We start from the raw sequence: 23,225 nt of genomic DNA, 5'->3' as shown, positions 1-23,225 counted from the left end.
TATTATTTATGTTTGGAATATTATGTTGGTTTAGGGGTGGAAATCGTTTGTCCTTGAACATTTCCTATTTGTAATATAATAAAATAAATAAATACATATTTCTATCATTTAAATTTGCTTAAACTGCTTCATTTTCCAATTTAAAAGTTTTTTATCATCATTAATAAAAAGTAAAAATTATTTTAATGAAATTGTTTATTAACAATTGCATAGTAACAATTGTAGACCAAAATATACTGGTAGTACATTATCTCTGATGTTTTGCATACAAAACATTTAATGTCCACTTTGAAATTAAAACTTGCTTTATTGAAGTAAAAAATACTTTCAATCTCAAAACATTTTCAAATATTACTTCTCATCTTCAGATTCTTTAAAATAAGCTCATTAATAAAAAGTACATTACTCTGTTAAATCTATTTTTAAAAAAAATCTCCTAATGATGAGCAATGAATATCAAAATATTCAAAATATTTGAGATGTAAATTATCTCCTCAAACTCTACTTATTGCCTAACATCTAAAATGGTTATTAGTTTGAAGTTACAGTATCTTACAGACTAACAAGCATTTTAAGTTTGCTGCTAATGTTTTCTTGCATTAAGAAATAAGAAATCTAATGTATAATTTTATGTTTGCCTTATCAAATAAATTTTGTTTGTTAATGACTATAAGAAACTTTTCAAAAAACTTATGAGAATATGAGTACTTTGACAAGTGCTCAAGCAAACACATTATGGTCTATGTAGTAAACTACAGGTATAATGTGTTTACTACATAGTGTGTAATGTGAGTGATATTATGACTATAGACTATAATGTGTAGTAATATTATGCAGCAACATTATATTTTACATAGTTCTATCATGAAATAGTTTCTATAAAAACTACTACTGTTTTTGTTACTAAATAATGATGAGAAATAGTTTTCTAATTGAAAAAAGACAATTTTATTAAACTAGTTTAAAAGTTAAAAAATAAGGCATTAATTAAACTAAATTTAATAATTTGGTTTATTTTTGTCCTTATATTCTAAATCTACAGCTTTCAAATGATAAATAATATATTCAAAAGCTTTCATAATACTAAAATTGAGAAATTATTTTGCATTATCTTCTATAAGTTGCTATTTAATTCAACTTTATTTATTTATTTTTGTAAATATTTTGGAAATTTTAGTCATAAATTTTTAAGAAAGAGCATAGCAAGTCTTTTGGCTAAAAGATACTGTATTATTTCTGATTCAGTTATCAATATTTCTAAAGATTCTAATTATATTTATTTTCTACAAAATTACATTTTATTTTTATTTATAATCTAAAATCTAATCATCTACATTTAAAATTTTTTATATGCTATTTCATTACTAAACTATGAAATTTTTTCATTCATTTTTTCAATTAATATTAATAAAACAAATTATATACTTATACTAGCTGACCCGGCCACGCGTTGTTGTGGCTCAAAATGTATCTATTATAAATGTATAACACTTCCCCCGTGGGAAGAATTTCAAAAAATCCCTTCTTAGTGTACATTCTCTTGACGTACCCTATTAAAACGCAATCAAAAACGCATCTAAAATAGTATAATAAAAGCCGAGTTCTTCACAGTAAGCCTTAATCCTGTCATTTTTCCCGCTGGGGAATATCGAAAAATCCCTTTTTAGTGTATATTCTGTTGACGTAACCTATTAAAACGCAATTAAAAACGCAAAAAACCGCATGTAAAATAGTATAATAGAAGCCGAGTTCTTCACGGTAAGCCTTAATCCCGTCCATCTCCCCCCACTGGGGGGGATTTCGACATGTATATTATATAAAAACACGTGCGTATTCGAATGCAACGTTGTGTCAAAATTTCAAAGGAATCGGTAGGAACAAACGAACGTTATGTTTTATTTATATAGATAGATAGAAAATGATCTGCTTCAGTCCATTCTCACAGAAAAGCAGAATGCCTCACAGAAAAGCAAACTTAGGTCGTCGGAAGTTAGCGCCATCTGTTGGACATAAAAGCCTTAATCCATATATAAATATATTTTTGAAAGGGGGAAATGGTGTAGGGGTATGAAAAATAGATAGTAGCCGATTCTCAGACCTACTGAATATGCATATAAAATTTGGTAAAAATCGGTAAAGCCGTTTCGGAGGAGTACGGTAACTAACATTGTGACACGAGAATTTTATATATAAGATAATAAAATTTATAAAATCAAATTATTAAAAATATATTATTGAAAGTCTACAGATTAAAAATAATTTAATTTTAAAAAGTTTAAACAAATTTAAATATCAAAATAAAAAACTTTTAACTCAAAAAGTATAAAAATTATTATTTTATTTATAAAATACAACCAAGAAAATATATATAAATAACAATCAAATTCATTGATAAAATGAAATATTGCAAACATTTAGTCATTTTCCTATTTTCAAAATTTATGGATGTTTTCTATGTAAATAAAATGTTCAATTAAATGAGTTTTTATTTATGTATAATTTTTTAACTTAAATTTATCATTTTGAATTTATTCTATACATCTCGATCATTTATTTAGATAAAATTTAAATCTGAAATTAAATAATCATCATAAAAGTTTGATTTTCTTTTTTAAGAACACCACCAAAAAGAAAGAAGTGTAAATAGATTTAGCTTCAAATTCATTTTATGCTTTTTTTCATAAATAAATACCTTTAATGTTCTGAATAAAATAATAGATCTGAACTATTTAAAAATATCACAAAATGCTTATAAACATCTTAAAATCATACAATGCTTCAATCTTCAGATAATACTAAATAAAATTAAAAATTAAAACATATGAAGTCTTGTAGATATTTATATTAATTGAAATTTTTATTCTTGTAAGTTATTTTGTTAAGTTTTTTTATTTAATAATCAATTCAATAATACAAATTTTTATAAAAATACTTGAAATTGAATTTTAATATCTTGGAATAAATTCAAAACCTTAGATTTAGAAAAGTATAAAAATAAGAATCTAATAATGGTCATTAATGGTTTTCAAATCTATGAATAACAAGTGTTTTTTAAAAGAGAACTTATTATTCATAGAAAATTTAAATATATTAATTCTATAAAAGAATTTATTTAAATTAATAACAGGTTGGAAATTTGTTTTGAATTTTTCTTTGGATATTACCTACATTTATCAAAACTATGTCAGAAACAAGAATTTTTATTCTTGATTAAAAAAAAAACGAAAAAGTTGAGTTAATGATGATTTTAGGTAGTCATACATTATGATAAATTTAAAATATATACCATTTGTATCATTCTTACATATTTATAAGGAAACCAAGGATCACTGCTTTTTAATAATAATTGATCTCTGATTACTTTTTAATTAAGAATAAAAAATTCTTGTTCCTACTTTGCAAATAATAATCCTTTTCAAAAAACCTCTCAGCTTAAAATCCAAAAATATAATAAAGATTATGTATAAAAAAATTCGCTGTAAAATTGAGTGCAAATGAATTTTAAATATAAATCCGGTATACATGCATCTCTTAATAGAATATATTTTAAATGTAAAAATATGAAATTTAAAGCTGTAAAGGATATTAAATATTATAATCCAGATTAATTGCTAAATGAAATCTGTGGTAATAATAATAATTTTGATATATCTATGAAACTTTGAAAAAATATTTCTGTAAAGATGTAATAATGGAAATTTTTGAGAAAATAATACAATAAAAATTGGACATAGTTTTTTTTTATTATTGTAAACTTCAAATGCAAATCAAATAATTTTTTTTTATTTGCATTGTGCTAGTATTATGTTTAAGTTCATGTGAATTTAAAGCAGTAAGAATGTGAATTTACCAATAAATAAAATAAAGATAAAGTATTTAAATTATACCAAAAAAAGAGAATAATTAGACTCCTAATATAATATATATTAATAGTTTATAATAAATATTAAAAATATAATTACTCTTTCAGAAATGATGGTGCAAAGCTATATATGAAACTACAAACAAACTATAAACTATCAACACATGAATTATTACTGTATGTCATGTTTTGAAAATTTTTATTATATAATTAATAAAACAATACTTTTTAAATAAAATTTGTAAACTTTATAAACTGTTATTTTTTGTTATGAGTTGCAGATAGCAATCATGATTTTATTGTAATTTTTTCTTCATATGATAACATCAAATTTAGATACTTGATGAATCAGTTCCATTTAGTCGGATTTGGCATTTATGTAATTTTCTTATGTTTCTTTAATGTTTGGTTTTTTACTCTGATGAAGTTTTATAAGCTTTAATTTTGAGTGTATTATTATTTAATGCTTTTTGGAATTTATATTTTTTTAATTATTTTTCATTCATATTCTTTTCATTGTAGTTTGTTTTTTGAGTATTTATATTAAATAAATGCATTATGTTTAAGTATTGTGAAAACATTGTTTTCAATTTATTATATTTTGTGATAAAATTAAGGGGGAAAAACAAATAATATAGAATGCTTAAGAAGATTGTGACAGTCACTACAAATTTATTTATACTGTCTTTTATGTTGAGTAATGGATAATATTGCTCAAGATAAGAATTAACTTAATGAAGCAATGTGTCTAGTAAGGAAGTAAATATGTTATAATTGAATCATTCAGGAAAAATAAATTCAACAAAAAGAATAAATGCTCTACTCACAATTGCTCAGACTGGAGTAAAATTATAGTTCAAAACCTCTTATAGAACCTTAAGTAAATTTCCAGTGTGTTATCAACTTTAGAATGACTAATGTTTTCAATCCCTCATCTGGATCTTCACATCAACTGTTCTAGAATCGAACATTTCAAACATTCAACTCTACTAAAGCCTGATACATTATAGTGATAAAGTCAACCACTGCCATATGCCATTGGGCTATGTAATGACTATATTAATAATAAATTACCAAACAAATTCCTCCCTCTAGGGTCAAATTGTTAGGTAATTTATTAATATAGCTGTAATATAGCCCAATGGCATATGGCAGTGGTTGGCTTTATTGTTTCAATCGTTGTTGCAAATGTTATGTTTTGTAAATATCTGCTTTTTAAATGTCCTGTTTATCAAATGTGTCTCCAGGTTTAAATTTGTTGCATGGCATCATTATCATAAAGTGCAGTACAAAATATTACAAGCCATTTTAACTAATCCTGCTTCAAATTTTATTTAAATATTATAGATGCATTGGATTGTGATTTTAAAGTGATACCTGCTATGCATAGGACAATTGTTTTTCTTCTTTTGAAATTAATACTTCTCCCTTGTTTTTTGGCCTTATATATTTCTAGCGATTCCAAAGCCTTAATGTTTTCTAATTTGGCTCTCCTAATGATAGCGGCATTCTGTAGATCAGCCTGGTATAGATGTTGCCCTCTTGAATTAACAGTTATAGATCTCAGTGGGCCTGTATATTGTTGGATTTGTCCAGTTTGAGACTAAAGCCAAAAGGGTTGTTGTTCATGGTATCCACAATGCTTCTATGTCAGTTTACTTTTCCAGATGATTAAAATGTCATCCATATACCTTTTGTAAATGTGGATGTGAGAAGGAATAGTGATAATACTTTTAGCTCTAACATATGTACCACTATTTCACAGAGACCTCCTGACATCAGGCTGAACATTGGCACTCCTCTCTTTTGTATGTATGTGGCGTTACTATATTAAAAGGAGGAGGAATAATAGATCATGTGTGCTAGATTCAAGATATACTGGTGGTGTTAGGTCCTACAGTAATTTGAAACAGTCAATCTCTCAGTGTGCAAAAGCATAGTTGTAGTTTGATAAAGGGATATGAAACCTAGAACTGTTATGTAAGCCTTTTTATGTATTATGATCTGTCTACATGCTTAGTTGAAAACTTGTTATATAATCAGCTCATAAAGAACAACTATGAGATTATCTAATTTGAGAGAGTTAGTTGAAGAAATGAAACAGATTCTTATCCGAAAATTGGCCTAAGCATACAGCAAAAGTAACAAGGGAAGGGGTAATGCAGAAGAAGAGGAAAGTGATAACAGAAATAAGGACCACAATAAGGATACTTCCCGTACAGCAGTGGAATACAATCATAATACAAAGAACATGTGTAGAGAGATAGCAGAATATATGAACGTCAAAATAGCATATCTACACAACCCCACTATATACAACTTACTATGCAACAGCAAGGATATGGCCAATCAACTCTGCTTACTGGGAATATATTGCATTCCAGTAATGGACCAGAGTCCCCTGGAAATTGAAGTACATTGGTTCCACCACACACACACACACACACACACTACACACTACAAAAAAGATTAGCTGAACATAATTATGATATCAGCCACAACAAACAAACTGCCATCTTGGCCATCTATGCTGCAGACAACAACATAGATTAGGAGAGCCCAACAATTATAAAACATTAGGGCTTAGGAATTGCTAGAAATATATAAGGATGAAAAACAAGAGTGAAGTAATTTCAAAGAAGAAAAAAACGATTGTCCTACACATGGCAGGTATTACTTTAAAATCACAATCTGATGCATTTATAACATTAAAATAAAATTTGAAGTGATATCAGTTTAAATGGCTTGTAATATTTTATGTCACACTTTATGATAGTGACACCACACAACAAATTTAAACCTGGAGACGCATTTGATAAATGGAACATTTAAAAAGTGGATATTTACAAAATACAACTTTTGCGACAATGTTCGAAACATTCTGATTCTAGAACAGTTGACCTGATGAAGATCCAGATGAAAGATTGAAAACATTAGTCATTCTAAAGGTGATAATGTACTGGAGATTTATTTAAGAAGGTTTTGAAGAATAAATGATTATAGTTAGTGAATTATTAACATGTTACAATTAAAAATATATTCTATTCAAGGATACAGTATGTTTTTTTATGATTTGTTAATTTTCATAAATGCTGATCTTTTTTCATTTATATTAAATATTATAAATAAACTTAATGCTTCATCTATAAAAATTTATATTAACATAGAAGAGCAATAATTATAAGTTTATGCAGTGGTATGAACCTTCTATTCTAATGAAAGGAAATTATTTATTATTATTCATAATAATAATAAATAATCTGCAGTTTATAAAGAATATTACCTGTTTATCTAGTGCCTCTTCATCAATTTGGGAGTCACAAACTGTTGTTGGCACAGGAACAATTCCAAGTTCTATGCATTTTTTGAAATGGGCTTTAGATTTCATGTGTTTGGTTAGATTCCCTTTTGTCTTGAATGCAAAAGCACAATGGTAACATTTATATGGTCTGAGATTTGTGTGAGTTCGAATGTGTTTCTTTAAAACACTTGGCTTCTTGCAACGAATTCCACATTCTTCACATATATATTTTCCCCAACCTCTACCTCTAACATAAGTTCCATCATCAGTAGAATTTGAATTTCCTTCAGAATGACGAACTCTCTTTGATGGATGAGATTGAATCATTTCATCCGGTGAATGTATATTAGAATGAGAGGTATTTTCCTCTATGTTCTCTTCAGAATGGTTATGCTCCTATAAATTAAATTATTTTAAAAATTTTTTACTGTTTAATTCTTTTTATAAAATAAGTTATGTATATTTAAATATTACTTTTGTAAAATGAATGACAAAAACACCAAAAATCCAGCTAAGAATACTTATTTAATCAGTAATCAAAATATTTTAACAAAAGTTAAACATTAACTTTTGTTTAAAATACTAGAGTTTATTATATAAGCTTTGTTCAAATTCAGAAAATAAAACAAAGACTGACACATTACTCTATCATAAATACTTATCTGTATTTTATTTCACTTTCAATGTGAGGAATAATGGCATGAAAATGTTTGCATTTAATTTGTTCTTTATAGAATATAAAATTCCATTATATAGATATTCACAGTAAAAATTAACATTTATAGTTACATATTAAAATCATTTGAAAAATAAAAGATACTGATAAAAAAATAACACAAATCCACCCAAAATAAAACTGAAAACGTGTGATCTTTAAAATATTTTAAATTGATTTTATATACAATTTCCTCAAAAGTTTCCTTTTCTGTTCTGCATATAAATGACTCATTTCCCTCAATTTATTTCATTTTTATCTAAAACCTGAGTTTATACATGCCTTTTTACAATAACATGTAATACATATTAAGTATAAAGTCTTTAAAATCTCTTCTATGATATAGTATTACAATATATTGACACTAATATAATTTTTAAAATACAATGGATATCGTGCAATTTCTAGAAAATAATATGCAAACATTTATTAAAAATAAGTATAATTTTATATGATGTAATTTTTAATACTACTGTATTTCTATAAATATGAACATATAAGCATAAATTAAAAAATTACTGCAATTTTCAGCTATTATATTAATTGTAGATATATTTTATCAAACTAGTATTATCATCATTTTTTCCTCATTTGACTCTTCTTCACGGGATAAAAACAAAAATTTTAACAAGATCAATGCTTTTCCTATGATTTAGTAATCATAGGAAAATCTATAAAAATTTCTGTTTAATCTACTTAATATCATTTAATTTAATTGATATAAATAAAAAATAAATGTTATTTTACAGTATCACTAAATAGTAATTATAGTAAATTTATAAAATAAATAACAACTTGCATAAGTTAAATATAGTACATTGCATAATAAATATAAAATTATTACATACATTAATTTTATATTTATTATGCAAGACATTATAGCTATCAATTTATAATAATTATAAAATAATAGAAACTAAAATTACTCATTTTTCTTTTCTACAAACAAAATTTCAAGATTTAGATTAAATTTATCTGAGTCATTGCAATAACCACTTCATTGACAGAAGCAAGACCTCATAAATAAATTCTATATTAAACAGTACCCTACATAGAAGATTTCCAATGAATTGTCTAAAATAAAAAATACTCATAGTAAATATCTGTGAAATTTTTTAAATACTCTTCTTTTTTGAAAATTAATTTTATACTTTTTAAAACTATTTTAAAATGTATTAAGATAACAAAAATATAATTCTTTGAAGGAATAATTTTCTAAGAAAAACATTTGTAAAATTTTCTTAGAAATAAATATTTTCTAAGAAAAATACTTAGTATTTGTTTGAAACATAATTTATTCATCATGCTTATATGGGAAATTTATTATTCAGACTTAAAATATTTAGGTAATGAGCCTATTTTGATACCAGTCCAAATAATTCTTTTATATTTTAAGGTATACTATTTTGATCAAATCTGAAAAAAAATCACTTTTTTATAATTGAAATTTATTTTTCTTGATAAATTTCAATTACAAAAATATAGTTTCAAATTATTAAGCCAAATATTTTGTTGTACTTACTGTAATTGACAAGTCATTCAGCTTATTTTAAAATGATACAAATATACATTTCAAATTTTATGAATATTCTATATTCATTCATACAAAAGTTAAGAAAATGAATTTTAAAAAAATTATAACTTAAACAATTTATGAAAAGCTGGAGATAGTTGATTATTTGATTATACAAAAAGCACTTAATGAATAAAGAGAAGAATATGTTGGAAAAGTATTGGAAAAGCTGGAATATTAGAATCACTTTTACTAGGTGAAGTTAATGGTGTAATCTACTTTCCTAATTAAAGCTCACAATAAAATGACACACTTAGTCTGATGTAACTAGCTATAATCCATTGAAGCCTTGTAACCATATGGAAGAATCAATCTTACAAATTATGTTGAAAGCAGCGAAATTGCTTATAAATGGAAATCAAACCCACATTCTTCCAAGTATAATCGAACAGTGCTGTCCCCGTAATCATTGTTATATTTCTAAAAAGTGAAATGAAAATTTGTTAAATTTTATTTTAAATTCTGTCATAGTTTAAATAAATCTTTTTCATGAATAAATTTTATGCTATATATTTATAACTTGTATTTAGTAAAAGCTAATTAAAATTTTTTACCTACATAATTACCTTTAAATATTTACAAAATTCAATATTAAATTACCCAAATTAACATAAATTAAAATTCAAATTATATTAATTATTATTAATCGTTCGACATTCTTAACAACTATTTACCAGATAATATATAAAATATACAATTTAGTTATAGTTAATTATAACTCAAAATGAAATTATTTAAAGTTATTGAATATATTTGCAACAAATTAAAATATGTATTTTACTTGTAATCGAGAGAAAAAGTCAATGGCTTTTTCATATGTTTCAACAAAATTAATTATATTCAGCTTACAGATCACAGTGCACCCATCACAACACACCTTTTGTGACCTCTACTAGTTTGGAGAAACTGGTTTGGTAACTGACCTTGTAAAAAACTGGCTGCCCACAAACAACTAGACAAGAAAATGTTGACACTAACATCTTATGACAAATACTTGCAAAATTTCTTTAAAACATCTTTCCTGATTGAAAAATTATATTTATTTACTTATAATATGAAACTTATAATTTTGATTTCATAGTAGAAATTATTTTAAAGCATTAATTATAACAAAAGAATGTGATTTTTTTTTTCCTCCCTTCTTGACAAGTAAGATAATGCATGCTCACAGAAACTATAAAATATTTGATTAAAAATATATATAATTTAGTATTCACCTTCATTGAGGGATTACTACTATCATCTAATTGGATTTGTTCTCTGGGAAAATACAAGCCAATCTCGACATTTGATGAATAGGTTACTGATATTTCGATTGATACAGAGTTTTCTGATAATGATGCATCTTCCATAACAACATCCTTATCACAGACCTAATTAAATAAAAAATTTAAGTAATTTATTTTCATTATTCTGAAACTTAAACAGTCCAATTAAAAAAATAACAATATGAAAAAAGTCACTATTTTATTATTATATGAATTCTTTATTTTACATCTTAATAAAAAATTCTAATGTATTAAAACCAATGCTAAACATTTTATTTAACTTGATGAAATAAAAGTTGTGTATGTTAGTTTTCTATCTCATGATGATTTAAATTTTTTATTTATTTTAATTTTTTTTCTGTGGAATTAACTCACCTTTTCTTTTATTTTTGGAGATTTTTGAAATTCTTCCTTTGCTAAGTCTTGCATACGAAATGTCCAATAACTCGAATGAGTACATACAAATGTGTTTCCCATTTTAGCAACTGAAATAGTCATCCTGCCATTTTCTTTACTCTGACGAGAGTTATATAAACCTATCAACTGGCTAGGTGTCATTCCAAACAACTCCTCTTTAGCTGGCAATACTTGCCAATTAGAGTACATTGACAATTTTGGATCAGTATCCTGTGGTACATACATTGGTTGAGAACGGTATATACAACAAAAAGTTGATCTTGTGGAACACTTCAAACCTAAACTTGTATATGCATGTCCACCGAGATAAAGTTGAATACTTGTCTTTTTTGGCCGAGGTGTTTCCGGACTAATTAAAGTTGAACCAACTAATGTGATACCCTTTTTTAGGGGTAAAAATGTTGGTCTACTCGGATTTGCACATTTTTTCTTAACATCATCTGATAATGAATCACTTTTACTAGGTGAAGACCTGTTTGCATTAACATTATCAGTAGTGGTTACATTTGTTTCTTTAATACCTGTTCCCTCACTAACTGCAGCAGTACTATCTGACACACACAAGAGAGGTAGGGATGTTGTAGTTATTGTGTCAGTTTTAATTGTTGATATTGATGTCAGAGTACATGATGTACTTTCATTTTCCATTTGCATAATTTTTTTGTTAATTTTTTCTTGTTTATCACCATTATTGAAATCAGACTGTATTGATAATGATGGACTAATGCTGCCAACTGAAGACATTTCTGCATATTCGGATGCTGGAGACATACTCGAAGATTCAACTAATAAACTAGTTGACATAGAGTGATGAGGAGACATCGAAACTAATTTTTCTTCTTCATTTTCTATGTTAGCACTCTTTGACATAGGTGACAGTTCCATTTTATCATCACCTGAATGAAAATGACGTTTCCATTTATTTAAATCATTCATACCTGTTGCCATAAGTGGTGCTTGAGATGATGCTTGTACACAGAGTGATGATCCAACAACTGCAGTGGAACTGTGTACTTGCATAACTGTGCCACCTGAATTTAACTCTGGCTTAGAAATTGTAACAACAACTGTTGGAAGTGACATTTTCTTAAATTTCTGCACTTTTTCTGGTTCCGACGACCAGGGCTCATTTTCAATAATTGATTGTGATGAACGACTTTTACGATCAAGTAATGTAAACAAAGCACTCTTATGAAGATTTGATTTTAATGTAGCATTTTTGCTTCCTATCTCATCAAATATTTGCACTTTTCCTCCGGACATTTGAGAATTCCAATTACCAGGAGACACTGAAGGTATATAATGAGGACTTAACATTTTATCACTTTTAGAATATTCTACTGTTTTTCTTCGATTCACTGGAGTCTCTAAGTGGCTTTTTGACAATATTGGTTCTGATAAATTTCCTCTGTTTCAATGGAGGAATCCATCCGTCATTGTCAACAATGAAATTCTTAATTTCTCCAGTTTCCTGTAAAGTCAATTTATCTGGAATAACTTCTTCTGGTGAATCACATGTATGTATCTTTTCCATTAAAGACATATCTTTTAAAAAACCCAACTGTGTTTCAAATTGAGTTCTATGTTTACAATAATGTAACTGATGAGCCTCTAAATTACCTTTACTATGGAAACCAATATTACAATATTTACATAAGTATACTGTGGAGTGAGCATCATTTGATTTTTGTTTAGTTACTATTTCTGTATTAGGTTGATGAAGCAGTATTTCTTCAGATGTAGTATGATGTACTGTTTGTTTGGGCTTCAATAAAAGATCTTTAATTATACTGCCTTCTGATTTGGATTGTTTTTCTAATTTTGATATAAACTCACTGGAAAGTTTATCTGAAGAAAGAGATGTGTAATGACTTTTGCTAAGTGGTTTTAAAAAATTCCTTTCTTTTTCTTCTGATAAAGAAAATTTTAATTTTTCATTTTCTAAAATTGTATAGATGCCATTCAAATAACTTGCAGATTTTTTATGGTCTGTAAAAATATCTGAATTTTTTAAGAAAAATGGTGAATCGGAATGCCCTAGAAGAGCATTATGAAGTTTAGATTTATTACTCTGATAAGGAGAATTATTAAAAGTAGAGGATAAATCTTCACTGTACCGACGAATTTTGGATGCCGTATGAGATTTTCTATATTCTTTCTCGTTAAAATTTTCCGAAAAGCTCAAATGACGAACATGTTGTCTCGGACGAATGGGATTTGTCGTTTCTACAATAGCTGCATTCTGTGCAATTATTTTTGAAATGTGTTGCACAACAGAATGCGGTTTTGATACTTTTTGAGATGCTGATGATTTTAAATTATTCTGAGGAACTGTAATACTTAAGGCAGATGAAAAATCAACAACAGAACTTCTGGGACTTTCTGATAAATCATCTTGCTTATTTGAAATAATATAATCATCTTCATTTATTACTTGTGAGATGTCATTAATTTTTTCAGATAATTTTGTTGTTTTTTCATTTGATTTATCATCATTCATTAACTGTGATAAATTTTTTATTTGTGAATTTTCTTGGGTGTTAGGCAATAAATTAACACTACCTCCTGTGAGGTGTACAATCTGTTGTTCAATTTCAGAAACAAATTCATTGTCCATATTTTTCTTATTTAAATTTAAACCAGTTAATACTGATTCAATATTAGAAGACTGAGTACCATAAACTGAACTCGGCATAGAAATATTAATTTCACTTTCTTTTGGTAAATCCACACCTGGAAGACATTTGCTCAATGGCAGTGATGTGTTGAGCTTAAACTTTTGTTTTTGACAACCTACATCTGATCCAGTTTTTGATTTATTTGAAGCGATAGTTGGAATTTGATGAGTAACTACTGTGGAAGACGGTTCAGATAAACCAGAAGATGTTGCTATATTATCAGTATCTGAAGTCAATGGAAAGGCACTTCGAGCAGAAAAATCAATATGATCTTGTGAAGTAAAACTGTGTGTTCGTTTCTTGAGCAGCACATTATTTTCATTTGTATTATTCTTTCGTCTGTCTGTTTCCTCACATGGAAAAGAGTCCGGCATAGGATTTTCTGAAATCAATTGCTTTTTCTTTCTGTCCACCAAGGTTGGCTCACTAATTGCTTTAGTCACATTTATTCCTCTGTCCTTTAAAGAATAAGCTGGCAAAGATATTTTTCGATTATTCAAAGTAGGAACAATATCCAAATTTGTTCCTCGAGACCTCAATCTGTCATGTTCGGACTGCTGTTCGTAACTGGTTTCCACAGTGTCTTTAACAGTGCTAAAAGATCCCTCATTAAGAGAAGACTGGAGACTTGCACTGACAGTCTTGTTTGGCATTACCTTTGTCATAAGTTGCCTTCTTCAGTTGCTATATGTCATACGGAAAACTTCGAGCAAGCCTGCATTCTTTTCGTCGTCATCTGTTACAGCCATCACACTAAAAAAAAAAACAGAAAAACTATTCTAGTATTAAAATTTTCTCATAAAAATTAATTAATTAATTAAAACAAAAAAATTAATTAATTTATATACAATTTTCACATTTAATTATTTGACTTTATCATCATAAATATTTAATCGAAAAAAATTCACTTTTATTATTAGTATTTGATACATAAAAATACCATAAACAAATCAATATCAGTGTAAGCTTGTGTGTTTCTCCGTTTTTTAACGAAAAAATATCTAAAAGTGTATCGAATTAATTGCGAGATGGGGATAGTTTATATCGTTAATAAACAAAAACTTCGGACGTATGAACATGATGTATTTTGATAAAGGAATTGGATGATAATGATGTCGTCATTGTCCTTCTTGCAGAGTTGCAGTATCGCTATGACAACGGGTCTATCACATTCGGAGAAAGGGGTAAGTGCAGGAAGAATTCCAAATCGTGCCTTTAACTTTCAACAGTGATAGTCAGGAAACGAAATTGGATTCTTTGATCACACGAAAACATCGTTTATTTTATCATACAAGTGAATAGAATTATAACGAACTCCGGTTTAAAAAAATAATTACACTTCTATTATGTAACTGAAAGCTAATTATCGTCATTCAATGATACTACTATTAATCAATTCACAGATTTCTTTTAAAAAACTCTAATTGTGTTTATTTTTTTTTATTTTCTAGTTGCAGATTTCTTTCGAAGTCGAAGATATATAGAGCTGTCCGAATATATTCCAGATTAAAAACAAGTACGGTAGAAGTCATTGAACGAACGAAAAGCCTCTAAGTTATAACCTGAACTGCACAGCAGTGGAGTGTGACGATGGGGAAGAAAATGATGGACACTGAGACGTGCAGGTTGCATTGAAATGGTATCATGCGAGAGCAAAACCTTGTTTGACGCCATTCCTATGGTCGCTCAATCGAACTTAAAAGGCAAGTCCGATGTTCTTAAAATGGTTCTAACATTAGAAACCACTTTGATAGTCTTATAGCTCACAAGTAGTTGCGGTTTTTCCATTAAGGATCACTTTCCCCTGCTAATCATTCGCCGGTATCACGCAGTATAATCAGGGTACTGCATATTGCTGGAAACTAATAATAAACTCATATTAAAGAGCCAAAATAATCACACTAGTTTTACTATCACAAAACACTTTTACTACGCTAATTATAAATAAATTTGGCCAACACGAAACGCACACAATGTTTCATTTTTTTAAAATAAAGTTTTATTTTTGATGTTTACTAGTTAAAAATGGCACTTAAATACCAGGATAATTTTAAACATTATTCAGATTTATTTATAGTTTTCTAAGTAAGGATGGTAAAGGGGGAAATGAAAGGATTTCCCATAAGCGATTGATAAGCTACAGATGACGTATGCTTCTCAGAAACGTGCCTTCGATGCGTTTCAGAATAAACACGATCTCATTAATTTAAACCATACACAAATCCTGCAGAGTAAACATTTTACATAGTTTTAATTTTTACAAACTCGTCAGCGTTTTTTTCCCCTTCTTCGAGTCTTGTTAAGTTAATGTAACATCAATATTTAATACATTAACGCAGGATTTATAGCATCGGATAACAATTTAAATTACGAATAAGTAAGAGTAATTAATTAATTCTTTATGTAGCGACCTTGGCATATAACTCAAAATAATAATTAAGCAGAAAAATAGCTTTTCCGATATGGTAATGTATCAACACGCAATTATATAATTTATTATGTGATATATTTTATAACGGCGAAGCTTAATCACTTTAGTATCGCCGGCTCTCGCGAATTACACATTCGAGAAGGAAAAAAAAACAGCAAAACCAAAAAGGATTTTTCTCGGATCGATGGGCAAACTAACGTATTAAGGCGTCTGCACGACTTAGAAGCATTACAAGTATCATTCTCTGTAGGCAATACCTTGATATTACCTTACAATATATTCTGTACTCGGACACCACCTGCCAGAGTTGCAGCTGTCATTGTTCTTGTTCCACTGGACAACAGGTTTGCAGTTCAGGCGAGTCCACTTCAAGAAATTAGGAGAGTACGCATTAAAATTCTACCATTATCGAAAGTTTCTTCACCTCTCACTTTCTCATATCGACCTAAATTTTATCAAATTTTACGCTAGAAAATGTGCCACTCGAAAAAATATATACATTAACGATATAAAATTCATTATTCGCAAATTTAATGTGGTTTTTTTTTAATTTGAGTTTCTCGCATCTTAATAAACCAGTCTGGTTTAAAATGAAGGTTTATTACGGATTTTTACGCACTGATAAGTTTAGTACATTCTATCTCCGGACGACATAAAGTTATCTAACGCAACACTTGCTTAGATCTGCAACATTTTTAACATCTAGGAAACCCTCGATAATTCTCAGAAGACAACAGGAAAACTTCAGTTTTCTCGATAACCTGCAGTGACAACCTACTTATCCGGCTTTCATGCAATCACCGAACAACAATAAATCCATCTGTGATAGGATATTCTTGTTATCTACGGCAATATATTAATTTTTTTAACCGTGTGTTCTTTCATATTTTGGTCCATATCTAAGATACATGTGAGGCTAATGTGTTTTGTGATTAATACTCGAGTAATTTATCTGATGGTGACGGTACGAAAAGTTATTTCGACACTCGAACTGCATTGGTGCAATAACGGTCATCGAGATTGCTCAAAAAAAATACGTATTGCGTAATATAAACATTGATAACCAACGGCAGAGTTTGTATTGTCCTAAATTATCAAACTTTTATTTCTGAATCGAGAGGATATTTCAAGTAAATTTGTAATCCTAAAAAGCTTAGATATTTTCCTGTTGGGGGAATGTTATTTTGTTTTTATGTAGCAGGTGCTTTGGTTTCAAACATCTAAAATCTGGGGGTGTAAATAGAAGAACAGGTGATTTTATACGAGTTTCAAGGCAATCGTAGATAAATGTTAGCGGGCTGGCTATTACTTGGCAGCTGCACGAAAGCGGCTTGGAAGTGACACTTTTGGAAACCTTATGACGTCATATTTCGCGTTATTATTGTTGGGAAACATTACGGATGTTAATTAAAATATTGCAAAAGGGGGCTATTTGGGATAATCAAAATAAATAGTTCTTATAATTAAAGCTTAAAATATATATATCTACATAAATCGAGTGATATGTTTGTGTACAGTTTGCAGTTTTATGTTTAAACAAACTCGAAAAGTGAAGAGTGCGATATGACTTAGCGAACCTCGAACTCGGTTCAAAGAGTAGGCATGATAACGATAAACTCAGAGCACACAAACAGCTGACGCCAATATTCATCCCCCACCAAGACGATGAATCATACACCTTTCTGGTCGCAAGGTTTTAAAATTCTTCGAAGTGGACACATTCCTATGTCGTGTCACAGAACCTAATAACCTCTTTGGATTAAAGAATTTTACGTGTATTAAGTAGGGCAGCTGTTACCATTTTTATAGGGAAAAAAGCAATAATAATAATTATTATTATTATTAAACGGGAGAATCAATTTATGAATAAAAATTCGCCTTTGCGCACGAACATAAAAGGAACTCCTCTTAAAGATAAGCGGAGTTAATAACTTAATTCGACGGTTATTGTACAGTTATAAAGTTATTCTCCTCGCTCCTGACATAGGCTACAATCGAAATTTTACCCTTTCCCCAAAGGCGCCAGTAAACCTACATTCTCGGCTTAGCAACACCTACCCTCGGCGTGTCTAGGACATTTCGCTAAGCTTAGACAATGAATGGCCTTCTGAAGTGGTTTCACCAACAAGTTTTTCAATCCTACATTGGTCTTTGCACGGTCATCAAACAGGCATCGGTGTCAACATACCCGGGTTCAACCCTTACTTCATACGGAAACTATTGAATAACACCATTAACGTAACTATTAGAAGTATCCGACTTCTTATCGAACGACAACAAATAACAACAGAAACAACAATAACGTTCTCGAACCCCTGTGCTTTAATCCGTAATCGTAAACTCGTATGTTTACGGCGCGCAAATCCCGCCAAGGCGTTCGTTAACGGCAAAATCGAAAATCGATAAACACATCGAGATGCTAAAGATGCTAAAATAAAAATGTATATTTTAAAAATCCGCCAAGATGCAAGATGTAACCATGTAAGGACGAAAACACAGAAGCCGTGTAGGTAGACAAGACAAGTGTACGTGTAGCGTGAAGTATGTACGGGGAACCCCTACACGGGAGGGTGTTTCCCAACGTTGGCTGACTCACATTCCAACGCATCCCACAGATCCGCTGCAAGCAATCGAAGCCGCCACAAAGCTGAAAAATTTAATAAAATACGATACTCACTCGGGTCATCCTCCATTCCTATCGAAAAAAATAGCGAGTGGACGGGGGTAGAAGCGCTCTCACCCGCCCGCTAACACGTAATCAACAGAAGGGATTTCCCGTAAAATTTATAAACACACTAGAACACTACGTACATAATATACAATAAGTACAAACTAGAAAGTACGCTAGCTTTCCATCTTACCTCAAATCCATGCTGGTTTACGACCGTTGAATTTCTTCGAACTGCCAAGCACACCCTTGAGTGATGACGTCACTGGGCGAAGGATAACCCCTGAGGTTGAAGGAAGATGTGCGAATAGGATATCCCGTCCGCCATGTTGTGGCAGGGCACGTGGGGCTGGATAGCCTTGCATGCCACTGCTACAGACTTTTTGTCCCGTCTGGATGAGATACGCCGTTTCGGGGACGCAATGCCTCATTACTTACGCCCGCCTAGCATTTGTCGACGATAAACTGCCGGGTTAACGGCGAAACGGGGGGTCGAGGGCTGCGAAAAAAGCGCGGGAAACGAGTAAATATAGATTTTTAACCCGGACTACGTTGCGATGCGTAGTGAGCTGGCATACCAAGTGCGGTGAGGTGGCAGCTGTGACTGGCGTCGCTTTGTCGACGGCTGATAGTGTTGACGTTGGGAAGTTCTGATTGCTCTATTTTTCCTCTTCCTCCCACTTGTTCGGTTTGTAAATGTTATTTGAGAAGGGTGCCGCTTCTCAATGAAGTACGCCGAAAACAACTATGCAAAGCCGCCATTCTTCCATTCACGCTGAAGAATGTGAATGAAGAATTCCTCCATTCATTCCTAACTTTTTTATTATTTTTATATTATTAATAACTTTCGAAATGTGTAAACAATCATTTTTCTACGGTTTTTTTTTTACATTCGAGAGCCTTCGTTCGAGAGAATTACAGTAGTTTTCTTTCTAATATCGAACGTTCTAAACTTCGGCGTGTAGACTTTTCCGACTTAACCTATTAAAGCGAAAACATTTTTATCGTGGCTGACCTTAAGCTTATTTTTAGTACACTATGTTCCCACCAGATGGCAGTAATCGGGTAAAGTGTTCAATGTGTTCCTATTTAAAGAACTTTTTTCGTGCGCATGTGGCGACTGAAAGTCGGAAAAGCTCTTTTGAAAAACATCGAGCTAAAATAAAAGGAAGTTCATAAGGCGAGAGGAAAAAAGTTTCTCTTGATTAAAATAATAATAAAATTCCACTAAAAATAACTGGAAAAAAAACGAAAACGAAAACGGCAGGAGGAAAGTTAATAGGGGTTGTGTTTGTTATTACACGAGATTACAGAATCATCATTCCCTTTTTAATTATTTTTGTGTTTGTTTTTTTCTTCACCGCCGTCTGAAATCAAAATAAACGTTAATACCCGCGACCCCAACGTTCTCACAACCTTGGCTATGGCCTTGAAGTAGTCTTCCTGCCAACATTTAGCGCCATCTATACCGTAAAAAAATAATTAAAAAATTTATACAGTGGCGCCTCCGATGACAGCTTTTCAAATTAAAATTCCATAAGTTACCAGTTTAATTAATGTTTTTCTGTCAAAAGTCGATTTTTTAAAACAAATTTAGATGAATTTAATTTTATTTTATAATAAAAAAACGCCGAAATTTATTTGTAATTTAGTAACATGTACACTAAAAAGATAATTATTAAATTAAAAAAAGTACAGTATTTATTTTCAAAAAAAGGTAATAATCTTATTCGCTATTTTATAAAAAAAACTAGAAAAAAATTTTATTTTTTGACAAAGTAGTGAAACAAATTGTCCCCCCTCAACAGAATGAAAACTGTGTAATCCGAGAAGGCACTAAAAAGAGCGATAAAAGGGGAGTAGGTGGATATAAATTCTGTTTATCTCATTGTGTGTTATTTAACCGCACAGTAACAGTAAGAAAAACTCTTCCTTTATGTCCGATACATACCTATAAATATCGTAACTGAAAATATTGTAGAAAAAAAGTAGAATATATACAAGTCCGTTCTGGTTTATATAAAAATGGCATCCCAAGTCCCAGTTCGAATGATATAAAAAGAGATTCAACGGAAATTAAAATGTCAAAATAGGAAAAGAATCATTTTAAAAGAATAAAAATGGAAGAAGTAAAAGATTACTTCTGTATATATATACATATACATATATATATATAGGTTTTTTTTATGATTTTAAAAGATCATCAGATGCAATCTACTATAGGCACGAAGCGCTATGAAGCAACTAGAGATATGGTTTAGTATAAAAGTAATTTTTTTCTTTTGTAGAAGCGGAGAGGTAATAAGAAGAAGAAGAAAAAAATTGTGCATGAAAAATGGTTAAATATGCCAAGAAGATATCGATCAAGATAATACAGGATAGCTAATGCGAAAAAATTTATGTAAGAAGTGAGTGTAAGAGAAAAAGAAAAAGGATGCTTCAAATGCCAAGGAACATAATCGCCATACTGTAAAAATTTCGGCATATAAAATACTCAATAATTTCAATAAACCGATTAATGCTTTCCACTCTACGGTACATCATTTATATGTGAGAGGTAGGAAATTTATTTTTAGAATTTTGATTAAAAATTTAAAAAATACAGAGGATGGAGTATTTTCTAATCATAAATATAAAGTTAGAATAATATTTTGACAAGTGAAGTTTATATAATTAATTATTAAAATGGTTTTTTAAAAAAAAGTGAATAATTACAAGAGATATTATCAAATGATAAATGATAGAATTTAATTCGTATATCTATGGTAATTAATTAGAATGAGTAAATAAATAACAGAATGTGAATTGCCACTTTATTAATAAATATAACAGTATATTTAATTAGTTCATTTATTTAAATCATCTCTAGTACAGAATAAATATTCTATGTAAAGGTAATGTAAGCAAAATTCTAATATTCCAGTTTAATGTTTCATTTGAACGTGATTAATTTTTTGAAGTAAATCAGGATATAATAATAATTTTAGCTGTTTATTTCCATATTGAATTATATAAGATGATATAATAGAAATTATGATAAACTTTTATTTTGTTTTTATTCTAAAATTGCTTTAAAGCTGTGCAGATTATTACGTATTATATTCTCTAGACGAGTTTGAATGTTTAATTTGGTTTAAATAAATAATTTCCGTGGGATCATTTTACATTAATGGGTTTGTATCGAGGCGCCATCTTTTGACGTTTTACATAGTCGCATGCTTTGACTAATTAGTCCTTTATTTAAAAACTAACTACAACAAAAAATCTGCACATTAATATTTTACAAATCAACATTAAGAAATTTATTATAAAAGTTATAAATGTGTTTAATTTAATTACAGGGCAAATAATTTTAAAATTATTTTTTCGGTTATCAAATATCCGATTCCCATCTTGAATTTATTGTAGATTCCTATATTTTATTTTGATCTTATTTCGATTTACTCATCTACCTCTGAGACATAATATGATATTTTATTATTATTATTATTATTATTATTAAAACACGAACGACGCTAGAGCAAATTCATTATTTTTTTAAATATGTAACCACATTTGTCACTAGATGGCACCAAATTTTGTGTTTACGAACCCACAGTATGCACTGTACAGTACACTCGCTATCTGTACTTACCTACGTCACTCATGCATTTACCCGATTAAAAGAGTCATGTTCTGATCAACAGTGTTACGATCAGATGCGATTAGAAACATTGTTATGCAGCCACACGCGCTCACTCGTACTGTATAATTCGCAATTCTAATGGCATACAATTGAAATATAAAATATACAGATATTAAGAAATACAGTACGGGTTTATTAGCATTATCTTACAGAAGATGCAATGCGATTGGTGTATTAATGCTTACTGTCCGTATTAATGCTATCTGATACCATTACACTCAGTGTACTTTTTTTTTAAATAATTGAGAGTATAAATATAGAATTCCGTTTGGAAAAAATTAAAATATTAATATAGAACTTTATATAGAGAGAACTTGCTACTATAATATATATTTATATATATATATAGAGAATTTTTTTAATGCGAAGCTATATATCATGCGGAAAACTTTCTATTATATTTTTGTTTCTGGAAGCAAGCAGTGACAATAAATGGATTTGTCCAAAACGCAAGTTGTATCAATAAAGAAATGTCATATTTTTTTTTCTTTTCATAAAATTTATGTTGTTTACATCAGTCTTATTTTTTTTTCTTCTTGTTATTTTATTAAAAAGACGTGACCTGACTGCATCTCCTCTAGGTCAAAAGAGTATTGTACCAATTTTCGATAAGTTACCGTTTAACTT

General features: G+C 29.2%; 1 protein-coding gene across 1 annotated transcript in view; it reads right to left on the bottom strand.

The window, feature by feature from the left end:
* Positions 1 to 19,503, bottom strand: part of shn (schnurri) — an 83,895-nt gene extending 64,392 nt beyond the window's left edge. The window contains 5 exon segments of the mRNA XM_067283928.1: positions 7,146 to 7,559; positions 10,669 to 10,824; positions 11,095 to 12,465; positions 12,467 to 14,567; positions 19,107 to 19,503. Of these exon segments, the coding sequence (XP_067140029.1) occupies positions 7,146 to 7,559; positions 10,669 to 10,824; positions 11,095 to 12,465; positions 12,467 to 14,467 (3,942 nt within the window). The 5' untranslated portion in view covers positions 14,468 to 14,567; positions 19,107 to 19,503.
* Between the last annotated feature and the right edge of the window lie 3,722 nt (positions 19,504 to 23,225).

This window comes from Centruroides vittatus, unplaced genomic scaffold, assembly GCF_030686945.1.
Source record: "Centruroides vittatus isolate TY-2023 unplaced genomic scaffold, ASM3068694v2 scaffold_1015, whole genome shotgun sequence".
Taxonomy (NCBI): Eukaryota; Metazoa; Arthropoda; class Arachnida; order Scorpiones; family Buthidae; genus Centruroides; species Centruroides vittatus.
This window is presented reverse-complemented; position numbering and strand designations above follow the sequence as displayed.